This window comes from Coffea eugenioides, unplaced genomic scaffold (assembly GCF_003713205.1).
Source record: "Coffea eugenioides isolate CCC68of unplaced genomic scaffold, Ceug_1.0 ScVebR1_3322;HRSCAF=4518, whole genome shotgun sequence".
NCBI classification, from domain to species: domain Eukaryota; kingdom Viridiplantae; phylum Streptophyta; class Magnoliopsida; order Gentianales; family Rubiaceae; genus Coffea; species Coffea eugenioides.
The window spans coordinates 1-13,109 of record NW_020863888.1 but is presented as its reverse complement, the minus strand read 5'-3'; the positions used below and the strand labels follow the sequence as shown (position 1 = coordinate 13,109).

The window sequence follows — 13,109 nt, the reverse complement described above, 5'->3', positions numbered from 1 at the left end:
AACCTCTGTTTTAACTTCCGACCACAGAATGCAGCTTCTTTATTCTGACTTTTTGTCCATAAAAATGGTAGAATTGGATTTCGATGTCTTCATACAAATTGTAGATCTCTTTCTTAGCTTTAAAATGGTATAAAGATCACCTCAATCTGATAAGTGTAGCTCCAGATATGGTCAAAATACCGAAGAGTGTTAAAACTGACTTGTATTGCATTTCCTCACTTGAACGTTTTTCACTTCATTCTTCTTGTTACCACTTGAATTCATCACCAATTATCTACTTTTCACCTCATTTGACATCCATTGGTGATTGAATCATCATTCCTGCATAAAAATGAAGTTTTTACCATTAAAATCACTAAAAATGTAATATTATCCACTTTTACCAAAAATATATAATTTTACCAAAAACCTCTTTATTTTATTTATAAAACTAAATAATCAACTCAAAATTAACTAATAAAATGCACTTAAAAATACGTAAAATAAACTCTTATCAGCAGGATTTTTTTAAGGGAATGCAGCAGCCCAGGGGCTTCTCCAGTGCGTTACTTGTACTGATCCCAAAGACGGAGGGGGCATGCCAGTGGAAGGACTTCAGGCCAATTAGCCTTTGTAACACGAGTTCCAAGATCATATCGAAGATACTGGCAAATCGGCTGGGGGGTCTACTACCCAAACTCATTTCGCCGTGACAAACGGGGTTTGTTCCAGGAAGGGGCATTATGGATAATATCTTGCTGGCTCAGGAGCTAGTGATGGAGTTGGATAGGAAACTGGCCCACCCGAATTTGGTGCTCAAGCTTGATATGGAGAAAACGTATAACAGAGTGGAATGGCCTTTCCTTCTTTTTATGCTTAGGAGTTTTGGATTTTCAGAGGTCACTGTAGATCTCCTATTCAGGACCCTATCTAACTCGTGATTTTCGATTTTGGTCAATGGCCAACCTACTAGCTTTTTTAAGTCTAGTAGAGGGTGCGTCAGGGGGATCCTTTGTCGCCTGCACTCTTTTTGTTTATAGCAGAGTTCCTAGGGCAGGGTCTCCAACAGCTTGGATTTTACCATAAGGACAGAAGGTTTGTGTCTGCTGGTGCCACGGTTCCCTACCTGGCTTTTGCTGATGACACAATCATCTTCACTTGGTGCTCGGAACCGTCCCTGATAGTACTGCATGAGTTTCTCCTTCTCTATCAAAAATATTCCGGGCAGAAGGTAAATGCGGGGAAGAGCACTTTCCTTACACCCGCTCGCATGTTGGAGGATCACATTAGGTTGGTGGAGACTACCTTGAGTTTTCATAGACAATCTTTTTCAGTAAAATATCTAGGGGTTCCCCTGGTCCGTGGAAGGATGGGCACCATAGTCTTCGATCCCCTACTGGCTAAGCTACGAGCACGCCTATTCCATTAGAGTTCTAAACTTCTGAGTACGGGAGGTAAGATTGTCCTCATTCGACACGTGCTCGGCTCGATTCCTCTGTATCTGCTTCAGGCAATTTGCCATCCCAAAATTGTGGTGACGGCCCTAGGCAGGATCTGCAACTCATTTCTCTGGGATTCAAATGTTGATTCAAAGAGGATGCACTGGGTGACGTGGGAGAAGTTATGTTTTCCTGTTCAAGAAGGGGGTCTGGGGTTTCGCTCTTTTTTTGAGTCGGCAAAGGCCTTCGCCTGCAAGTCGTGGTGGCAGTTACGCAGAAATGATTCGATATGGGCTGGGTATATGCACAGTAAGTACATTAAGGACTCCCACCCGTCAATCGCTGTGGTGGATCATCCCCCGGCGTCATGGCGACGACTGTTAGCAGTCCGAGATTTTGCAGAGACGCGAATTCGTTGGTGCTTAGGAAAGGGACTAGTCGACTTCTGGTACGATACCTGGTGTGGTGATCTCCCTCTAGCGCTAGTGGTGGGGTCACCAATCCCCCTTGTAGACACCAAATTTTTGTCAATTTTTAATATTTTCTCAAGATTTTTCTATTTAATGAATTATTTATTTTCTAGTATTTTAATGTGCATTTTTCTCATTTTTGCAGGTTTGCTTTTTTAAAAAAAAAAAAAAGGAAAAAAAAAAGAAAAAAGAAAAACAAACAACAAAAAAAAAAACAAACAACAAAAAAGAAAATAAAAAAAATCATCATAATCATTTTCTCTACCAAAACCCCTATTAACCCATTCCACACTCAATTGCCAGGCACCTTTCTTTTCATTAGCTAAGAAACCATCATTTTGGGCAATCCAACACACAAGCTCCACTTTGGCTACAAGTCCCTCTCGGTTCTCTGCTCTCTAGACGGAGAGACAAGAAGAAAAAAAAAGCACTCTATCTCCCTCACTCTCTCGGCTCTCTCTTGGAAGTCAGAGACAAGAAGAAAAAAAAAAACTCCACTCTCACTCCCCAACTCTCTCACTCTCTCGGGCTGGACCCAAAAGAAGAAGGAAAAAAAAAGAAAAAAAAACTACTTCCTCAATCTACTCTCTCGGCTCTCACAAACGGAGGACAAGAAACAAAAACAGAGACAAGGAAAAAAGAAGGGAGGCTCTCGGCTCTCTCTCTTGGCTCTCAACCGAAAAAAGAAAGAAAGGCATCAGAAAAACTTCAGCCAAGGCAATTCCACTTTCATTGAGGTATTTTCCAGTTTTTTTTAAGCATATTAGATGCATTTTGATTTTAATTTATCTTGCTTTTGCTGGTTTTTATTGTTGTTGTTGTATTGCTGAAAATTGGGAAAAGGCATGAACTAGATTGAGGAAAAGGAAATGTTTTTTATGCATGCATGTTAACCGTTTGAAAAAATACCAAAATGAAAAGAAAGAATCTTAGGGGACTGTTTTGATTTATTTTAGTCCTTTTATGTTGTTTTCTTGTCAAATAAAATCATAGTTGTATTGTAGAGGTTGTAAGGAGTATTGTAGTATAAATTTTTGTGATTTTTAGTGGTGATTATAGTGATTTTAAAAATGAAAAACTGGGCTGTTTTTTTTGCATTTTGACCACTTTTGGGTCATCTTTTGTAAAAACTAACTGCGGAAATGAAATCTACGCGAAAAATGGAGTGGGGAGGTGTATTTTTGAGAAATTTTGATGACCGGAGAGGTCGCCGGCGGTGGCGGCGGCGCCACCGGCGGCCGCCAGCTGAAACTTCTTCAGCTGGCCGAAGAAGCAGAGAAAGAAACGATTGGGGAAGGAAGAAAAGAAAGGAAAGAAAGAAAGAAGAAAAAAGAAAAGAAATTCGGCTGATGTTTTTTTTTTCTGATGGGCCAAGAGTTAGTTTTGGTTGGTTTTTGGGAATGGGTTTTGTTTTATTTTTTTGGGTTTCGGTTGGGTTAGAAGGTTAGAGCCCATGCAATGTTTTTGTTAGGCTTGAGTGATAAAAAGATGGGCTAGCCTGCTCGTTTGGCTTGGACTTTTGGCTGGGCTTAGGTAGTGTTCGGCCCAAAGAAATAAAATGATGGCCCGATGGCCTTTCCTTGCCCAAATCAGAAACCGAAATTTGCACTTTAGCCCTGATCTCTGGAGTAGTTTCACTTCGGCCCAGAACATTTTAATTTCCTTTCATCTAGGTCCTTAATTTAATTTCACTTTGGTCCCTAAAATTTATCTTTCATTTAATTTTGACCCCTAAACTTTGAAAATATATAATTTTTGTCCCCAAAAGTTTTTCAATTTTTGCAATTCAGTCCCTGATGAATTTTGACTCTCTTTATTATGATTGTTTCTTTTCTTTAATAGCAAATTATGCTACTTTTGAATATACTTAACTTGTAATTTTTAGATTTGCTTAAATTTCTTTACGTCTGACATATTAGTGTGAATTTAGTACTTGTATTATTATTTTCTTTTTCAATTAAATTGGTGCCATGATCCTTTTGTTCATTGTGAGTATAATTAGGACAATTTGACTCCATTTAGTCACCACTTCAAACGGGAGGTACTCCTATTTTATTATTTCAATGTCAATTACGTGCTCTTATGTGCTCCTATGTGTTCCTATGTGTTTATATATCTTTATATGCTTTATTTATTTGATTTAAATATTCATTCAAATTTTCTTATATATGTTTTAGTTAGTTTTTATAATGATTCGAGAGGTATTTAAATACCTCAAAAATGTAATAGATAGGATAATTAGATTTGTTTTATTATATTTTTCCCTCCTAGATTGTAGTTAGGCGCTCCCTGATGTAATAGAATACGCGTCTGGTGTTTATTAAGACTGTGTGCCTATAAGTATATCTCTATATCCCTTCTACTAGAGATTTGGCATCTAGATATTATGCTTACGTGTTATGTGTTACGTGCTCTTATGTGTTTATTTGTTTTAATTTATGCTTTATTTGCTTCACTATGAATTGTTAATGCATAACGTCACCACACTAGTCCAACGCTAGTTGTGGATTCTCTCTTCGCTTACTTGCTAGTCCAGCTTGGTCTAGTAAGCAAGCTATAGATTTTTCTCAAACGAGAAATGGGTAGTATCCAACGTAGACCCATTTAGGATACATCCTTACGCATAGATTTCAGTCCTAATGGAGTATGAATAAGCCTAAATACACAATCCACATTCCTTCATGCATATTTCATTTCATGAGGCTCTTTTCTCATTCTGCATGATATTTCCATATATATAATACTCATCCCTACCGCAATAATAGTGAATAATACATTCATTTAGAATTGCATACTCATTTACAGCTATTCATTTGCTTGTTCATGTTAGGATAATTATTTTTCAAACATGGGAAATGGGTGATTATAACTTTCTAGTTTAAGTACCCTATTAATCCATGTATAAGAAAATTATGTCACGAGTTTTGCCTCCCGTACCCTTTATGTTGCATTCTCCTTTTCTTTGATCACTTATATATATGTATATAATTTAATTTCTTTTATTTTATATTGAATATTCATCATTTGCCAATTCGTTGACACCTTCAATAGAATTCCTTTTGGACCTTCGCACATTAACTGCGATTGGTTTCAATAAAACCCCTTGAAATGCAACATTTTGTCCTTCTCGAATATATTTCAGATTTGCCCATCCATATAGGAAAACATCAAATATGATAAATATAAGGTATAGAATTAGGAAAATTTTGATAAAACCTCGCAACTAGCTTAGAACAGGTGAAAAGGGTGCCTAGTTTGAGTCATTGGCAAACCTTTGCCTTCCCTTTCTTCAACCGTGACTCACCGAACCATTATTCTCTTGTTATTTCAAAAGACCTGAGTTGTCAAAAAGGGTTTTATTTTATTTTACTTTATTTTTGGGTGACTTGGTACACCAAAACTCCATACCAAGTGGCGACTCCTATTTTTTCTTAAAAACCCTTTTAGACTAAATTTTGGACTCAAATTGTCGCATTCTTTTTAAGTCCCATTCTAGGTCCTTTTTCATTTATTATTAATAAATCACATCTTTTTATAAAACACTTTCTTTTTCCATTCGCGAAAAATGGGGCGCGACAGGAGTATAAGACTATACCACATAAAGTTGGATGAGAGAAACAATTATACAATGACCGGTACGATGCAGTATTTTCTTGAAATTTCAGTAGTAAACCTTTACTTCAAAAGGCAGCATAAATTTATGCTTATTTTTTTCCCTTGAAAGATGATTTCTTGATCGTCAAGATTAGAAAAGGACATTTGGAACACTCTTTCCTTATGTTGGCAAAAACATTTAATCTCACCTGTACAACATTTAAACAGATACACAAAGGAAAAGAAAAAGGAAAAAGGACAAACATAACGGCTCTTTTTATCTTTTTTTCTAATTTATGTTGTAAATTTTGACACCAACCAAAAATTCACAGTATTAAGCATTGCAACGTGGTCTAACATGAATCTGCTTTCCTGATTCCAGGAGTTCAACTCCTACTTTTCCGCTGACCGTACGCCAACTCTCCCTCCTTCTCCCAAAAAGCCAAAAACCTCAACCCCTTCCCTCCCTTTTATCACACGCACTCACACGCAGTGAGAGGAGGAGAATGGCCACCCTAGTTCAATCTGGAAAATGGATTCAAAAGGGTCTAGAAATCATTATAGCAGCAATAAGTTGGATGGTATTTTTGTTCCTGGATTTTCTTGAAGTTTTCATGTGCATTTTCTATAGATTGTTGGATGAATTCCTGGAAGGAAAAGCCTATTCTTCATGTTACTGCATGGAATTAATGGAGGAAAAGGAGAAGACAGGTGATTGTCATCATGTTGCTCAAGTAGAAGTTGATGGAGAGAGTGAGCTGTCTGAAACGCTTCATCGAAGGAGAAATTTCTTTAGGGGCTTATTGGGGTCACTTGGGATTTCTTTGGTTCCAAAAGGATGGAGAGATGGTGAATCATTCTTGCAGATGAGGAATGGCACCAGGTGGTCTGATTGTGGGTGTGATTCTTGTGTTGAGTGGATGAAAAATGCTGATGATCCAAAGCTTCACGTTGTGGTCCAAGAACCACAGACAGAAAGAGGTAAAACTGTATGTGTTGCATTTGTGATATTATAGATTTAGTCCCTCATGTTTTAAATAGTTCTAATTCTAGTCGCGAATGTTTGACCTTTATACTACAAAAATTTCACATTAATTTCTAAGGATTAACTTTTTGTGCATTACCAGTATAGTGATTTTTTTACACTAGTAACTACAGATATATGTCACATGTGCATAATTTAAATTCATATTATGTGGTATAATCTAAATTTGTTAAAGAAAATTACATATTGAGAGTGTAAAGAAAAGTTATCCAATTTCTAATGCAAAATTGTAAACCATGGGATTTTGCTGAATTTGCAATCCATGTCATTTTTGGAGTATTAGTATCGAATGTGAACTCCCTCGTCTCGTTCTAGTTTATCTGCTTTAGAACTGGAAGTGGTAAATGAGATTGCTAATTTTGTGTCATTTCAGTCCTGAGGATGGTAGATATTTGGTCCCTGTAGTCCTTTTGGATGGAATTTTATGGATCAGCTGTCACGGTTTTGCATGTAAAATTTGCAGCAAGAGAGATTAATATGTAATCACATTAATGTACGTAGAGATTAAATTTGCCAATATTATAAATTTTTTTCTTCTAGAATATAATAATCTTGAACTCAACCAAACAGTTTCATTCAAAAACTTCTTTCTCTTTAGAGTTCAATTGGCTTTACAAAATGCAGTAAATGATGCTAATAGCTTATAAAATGACAAACTGCAGGCAGACTCTTGGAATAGTGTGAGGCTGTGAGCTAATGTAATGTGGAATCTTTTCTTGTCCTTTGTGTTTTGTGGCTAGATAAGGAGCTGCAGCCGGATAAGATAAAAATGCCCATAACACTTTTAGAAAGAGTATGTCCAACAGAACAATTTTAGGATAGTTTTGGGACCATTATGATGAGTGGATATTTCTGCCTTTGTTAGGTGTGGCTGAGTATCCAGTTCCAATGATTCTCCAGTTTCTGGAACCTTAGCGACTACTCCATCTCTGAAGGTAATGCAGCAACTAGCTCCCCTGGTTAACCTGCCCTTTGTATTTTGTCAGCTAGATAAGGAGCCCTTGCTGGATTAAATTAGAAGTGGCATAATACTTTTAGGAAGAGTATATCCAACAGAAGAATTGGGATTTAGCAAGGATTGTTCTTGCCTTTTTGGACCATTATAACTAGTGGAATTTTTTGGCTTTGTTAGGTGTGCCTCAACATCTAGTAACACTACTGATAATTCAGTTTCTTGAACCTTATTGACAAGTCAATCTCTCGAAGTATTGCAGCAACTAGTTTCCCTGCTTACCCTGTTATTTGTATTTCAAGCAATTCTATTACGTAGATTGGGCCCCTAAAGATGATTTCAACAGTGTATGCCTGCACAGACAAAGCTGCTTTCTTTATACTTTACCAAACAACAATTTCAGCAGCATAACTTGTGCATGATATAAACAATTTAAAGATGTTCAATCATTAAACTGGCATTGTATTAGGGTATTTTCTAAGAAAACTCTGACAATAACAAGGGCACTCAAAGAAGCTACTGAAATTATTGGACTGTGGCCTAAGCAGAAAAGACATTATCTCAAATGCTTAAAGCAGTAAAATTCCAAATTGATGATTAATTTTTCTGTTTTGAAAACTTTCCAGTCACATGTTTTAATCAAAAGTCCAAATTTGATGGTTGTTCTGGCCATTTCAATTAATAATACTCGAAGAAACATGCATATCAGTTGGCAAAATAGACATAATCCATGTAGATGTCTATGATAAATCGACATAAATGTTTCTTCTATCTGTATTTCTTATTTCCACTAGCATTATTCTCTCACTACCTTGCCTGGAAGAATCAAAAGCTATGCTTTTTGGGAGCAAACCATTAAAGAAGAATTTTCACATGTTAGATAAGGAACTTGCATTTGAATATTTTCGGTACAAGATTTGCTGCATCACTAAAAACATGTTGCATCAGCATTCCAAAAGCTCAACTGACTTTTTTGTGTAAGACTTGGTAATGACAGACATTGTGTGTTTGGCAGCTAGCTGGGTGGACAGCAAAGAAAGGGAAGCCGAAAATGTGATATTTTTGCATGGTTTTCTCTCATCCTCCTCATTCTGGACAGAAACTGTATTTCCTAATTTATCTGAATCTGCAAAGCAAAATTGCAGATTGTTTGCTGTAGATCTATTGGGATTTGGGAGAAGTCCAAAACCGAGGGACTGTTTTTACACCCTCAAGGATCACCTAGAAATGATTGAGTACTCAGTGATCGGTCCATATCAGCTGAATTCATTTCATCTAGTTGCACACTCCATGGGGTGTATCATTGCTTTGGCATTAGCTGCAAAACATTCTAAATCTGTGAAATCAATAACCCTCATAGCACCGGTGAGTGCACGATATGTTAAACAGTAAAATGCTGTTTGAAGCTATAAAGTGAGAAGCATCATGGGATGATCGAATTTTGTCCCAGAATCCTTTTACGATACAATTCTGTTATTTTTCCTTCTTGTTTTTCATTTCTGTTGTGTCTATATGACAATGTGATCTCATGCTATTTCAGCCTTACTTCTCTTCTTTGAGAGAGGATGCTAGTATGGTAGCACTTGAAAGACTTGCAGCGAAAAGACTGTGGCCACCTCTTTTATTTGGTTCATCATTTATGTCTTGGTATGAACACTTAGGCAGATGTGTGTGCTTCATTATTTGCCGAAATCATCAAATGTGGGAATCACTCTTGAAATTCATCACCAGGAGAAGGTAAATTATACAATAAGCATCAATCTTGATTTTATTTTATTTATTTATTTTTTTTGTGTGGACGCATTTCAACAATCCTTGAAAATTTTCAAAGTAGAACTGAATTGTACCTCTTTCTGCTTCAGGAATCTACATTTTACGTTTATAGACTTGACTCGGCATACTCATCATTCTGCTTGGCACACAATGCATAATGTCATATGTGGAGGGGCTAAATTAGCTGATAAGTACTTGGAGACTTTGAGAATGGCCAAAGTGAAAATCAATGTTATCCAAGGCACTCGAGATCAAGTAGTCCCAATTGAATGCAGCATCAACATTCAAAAGCAAGTTCAAGAAGCAGAGATTGACAAGATTGCCAATGCCAACCACGGCAGTGTAGTTTTAGGTAGAGAAAAAGATTTTACAAGGGACTTGGAACGTATATGGTCTTCTGTTGCTGATCTGCATTAGACGAAAATGTGGAATTAATCCACCACTAACCCCCATTTGTGAACTACTTTCTCCAGCAGATGATTTGATTTTTAAGGATTTACTTTCATCAGTGTAGGGAAATTTGTTTCAAATGCCTAAACAAGGCAGGGTTATTGGATTTAGTGCAGATTCAAATTGGTTTTCATGGCTTCATGTGCCTTATCTTCACTTGAAAAACATGCAGGGATCTTGTTGGCAATGTGCAAGCAAAGTCAATTTGTCTTAATTTAATTTTTATCATAGTGGTAACATTTTCTTCTTCCGGAAACGGAATTTGACTAACTAAACCTTAATCCCAGAAGTCAACCCAAAAGCCGGCAACTTTTGGATTGCTCCCAGGGACTTAACTACCCAAACCCCAAACCCCCGAAAGCCGATGTGGGACAGAAACCCCACAGGGACCAAGCCCATTGGACCCGCTGCTACTAAGCGGTGAAGGCCCCCCACAAGCCCAGAGAACGGCGACCCAAGCAGAGTTTCTTTCGGACTGACGCAGGCAGATTACTGCCATTGTTTTTTTCTTCTTCCGGAAACGGAATTTGACTAACTAAACCTTAATCCCAGAAGTCAACCCAAAAGCCGGCAACTTTTGGATTGCTCCCAGGACTTAACTACCCAAACCCCAAACCCCCGAAAGCCGATGTGGGACAGAAACCCCACAGGGGCCAATTTATCATAGTGGTAACATCCTTTTTCATTTGTGAAACCTCCCTCTGACTAGGAAGAAAGAGAACCAATCAAGAGGCCTTCAACATCTTTCTAAGTGATACTGCTTCCCAAGTTTGTTGTCCTAGGTTGAGCAGAACTGCAAAAAGTTCGATTCAGAGTTTTGCCAATTAGTCAAATATCAGGTTCTTACATATCTTAAGAAAAGCAAAATGTGAATCAATGATAGATACAATCAATCTCCATGATAATGATTCCAGGAGCTTAAGCTTGGCGATTGATCAATTAATAGTAATATCAGTAAATGCACAAAGTAATGGTCTTACAGATTTACAGTGATTTTCTTACCATATTTGATACATATATTCATATATTTCTCCAAGTTCAAAGTTTCTAAGTACACTTTGATCTCTTCCACAGAGTGAGACCTGTAAGCTCTTCACAATTTTGAGCGCACTCTCATGCATAGGAGCTATGATTTTTAACTCCTCTTGAGAACACTTATTCAATGAATACAATCAGTAATAAAAAGACTAATAAGATAGAGCTTAACTCAACGAATCTTTTATTTCATTTCCTGTGCCACTCTGTATACCATTTTTTATTATATTACTCCCTCCGTCCCGTTTTGTTAGTCTTGATTTTTTTTTCACACAGATTAAGAAAGTGTAATTAATTTGGTTGGAAACATAAATTTAAATTAATAATTTCCTAAAATACCCTTATGCTAATCACGAAGAGTGCCAATTAATATCAATTACAGCTAATGGTGCCAATAAATATCAGTTACCGTGCACCTTGACCGGTCGAACCGCCGGGCCGGTTAGCTAATTGGATCGTTTTGACAACTAAACCGTTGACTTTTCAACGGACCGGCGGTTCAACCGGTCAAACCTGGAGAACCGTCCGGTTTTATAGGAAACCGGGTTTGCATGTTAAAAATGTTTGGAAGAAAGATGCTGGAGTGAAGCTTCGAACCAACGACCTCTTGTATTGAAGGAAATGCAACAACCGCTGCACCAACAGCTCACTTGTTTAACATTTAGTCTTTTTTTATATTATATATTAGACTTATTCTTATTTTAATTTTCCAAAACATTATTTATTTGGAATCTTTTAATAAATTTTATTACTCCCGAGACTCTATAAATTATGAAATGAATTTAAAAAATAACATATCACATAATTCATTCTAAAGGCAAATATCGTTCCTAATAATTCTTTGCATTTAAAATTCATAAATAAACTAGATAATTATACTTAGATAAAATTTTATTCTTGAAATTTGATGGATTATTAATTGCATTTAGGTTTTCTTAATTCTTATAAGAATTAATGATTCTATAATAAATTAGACTAATTGAGCATTTACTATGACATAATTTATTATAGTTTTAACCATATCAAAAATTATGAAACATAATATTTAAATATATTTCGTGACCCACCGATTGAACCACTCACCCACTGGTTGAACCAATAACCCGTTCACCCACCTCTTTCGCCGGGTTCCCCTCCGGGCCGGGTTTAATAACTATGGTTTCAATTACCGTCAATAGTGCCAATAATGGTCTCACCGATTTGAACTTGGGCTGAAAATATTCTTGCACTTGAGAAAAAGTAGATTCATGCTCTTCAGTTGTAGGCAGTGTTTTGAAAACCGGACCGGACCGGCCGGTTCGACCGGTTGAACCGCGAACCGGCCATGGCTCCGGTCCGGTTCAATGCTAGGTTTGACTTTGTCAAGAAACCGGTCAAAAACCGGTCGGACCGCGAAAACCGCCGAACCGGATTTGAACCGGTTATTTCCGGTTTTTGAGTTTTCCACTTTTTTTTTTTTTTTTTAGTTTTTGCAATGTAGTTATTAAGATTCGAATTCAAGACCTTTGTAATAGAAGACCAATGTAGTAACCATTGCACCATCACATCTTATTAGTTTTTTTTGATAACTTATTTATATAAAACAAATACTCATATTTCTTTTGTTCCATTTTTCTTACAAAATATCATCCTTTCATGGCTCTTTCTTTTTAATCTTCAACTCATTCTCTCTCTCTCTCTCTATCATCTTTTCTTTTGCCACTCATTTTTTAATCAAACCTCTTTATTTTTAATTTATTGATGTTTTCTTCCATATTTTAATTTTGTTTTTGTCCATTAAATTTAAAAAAGGTAAAAAAGAATTATTTTTCTTTAACCCAATTTATTTAATACCACAACCACTCACTTTTATCTCATTTTTTGTTTCTTATCAAATTTGCATTTCTATTTTCAATTCTCTTGATTTTCTTCGAACTCCAAACTTCCTTTTTTAAATTGTAAATTTAAATTCCAAAATGTAAATTAAAATTTAAGTTCACAATGTCTAAATTCTTATAGACGTGAATTTTGTATAATTTCAAATATTATGATATTTTTGGATTGGATTTAAGATTTTTTTGATAGATATAATTGAAATTGAGATGAAATTTATTTGTTTTAACTTATAATTTAAAAAATTTATTTTTAAAAATCCAGGTTATTCGAAAATAGTAAACTTTTCATCATATAAAGTATTAAATTATCCATTACATGTCTTATTTTGTGCATATATATATTTATATAAATTATTTTTTTAAAAATTCATTGAACCGGGGTTGAACCGGTCCGACCGGTTGAACCTCGACCATTTCACTTCACCGGTTCAATTAACGGTCCGGTTTTTAAAACATTGGTTGTAGGGGCAAAACTATCTTCTTGTGATGGAACATTTA

At 36.2% G+C, this 13,109-nt stretch overlaps 1 protein-coding gene across 1 annotated transcript; it reads left to right on the top strand.

The window, feature by feature from the left end:
• The first annotated feature begins 5,788 nt into the window (after positions 1 to 5,788).
• Positions 5,789 to 9,889, top strand: LOC113757787 (probable lysophospholipase BODYGUARD 4). Its single transcript, XM_027300907.1, has 4 exons — positions 5,789 to 6,463; positions 8,495 to 8,844; positions 9,020 to 9,216; positions 9,342 to 9,889. Exons 1-4 carry the CDS (start codon positions 5,989 to 5,991, stop codon positions 9,667 to 9,669), a joined length of 1,350 nt encoding a protein of 449 aa, XP_027156708.1. The 5' UTR covers positions 5,789 to 5,988; the 3' UTR covers positions 9,670 to 9,889.
• Positions 9,890 to 13,109: the final 3,220 nt, after the last annotated feature.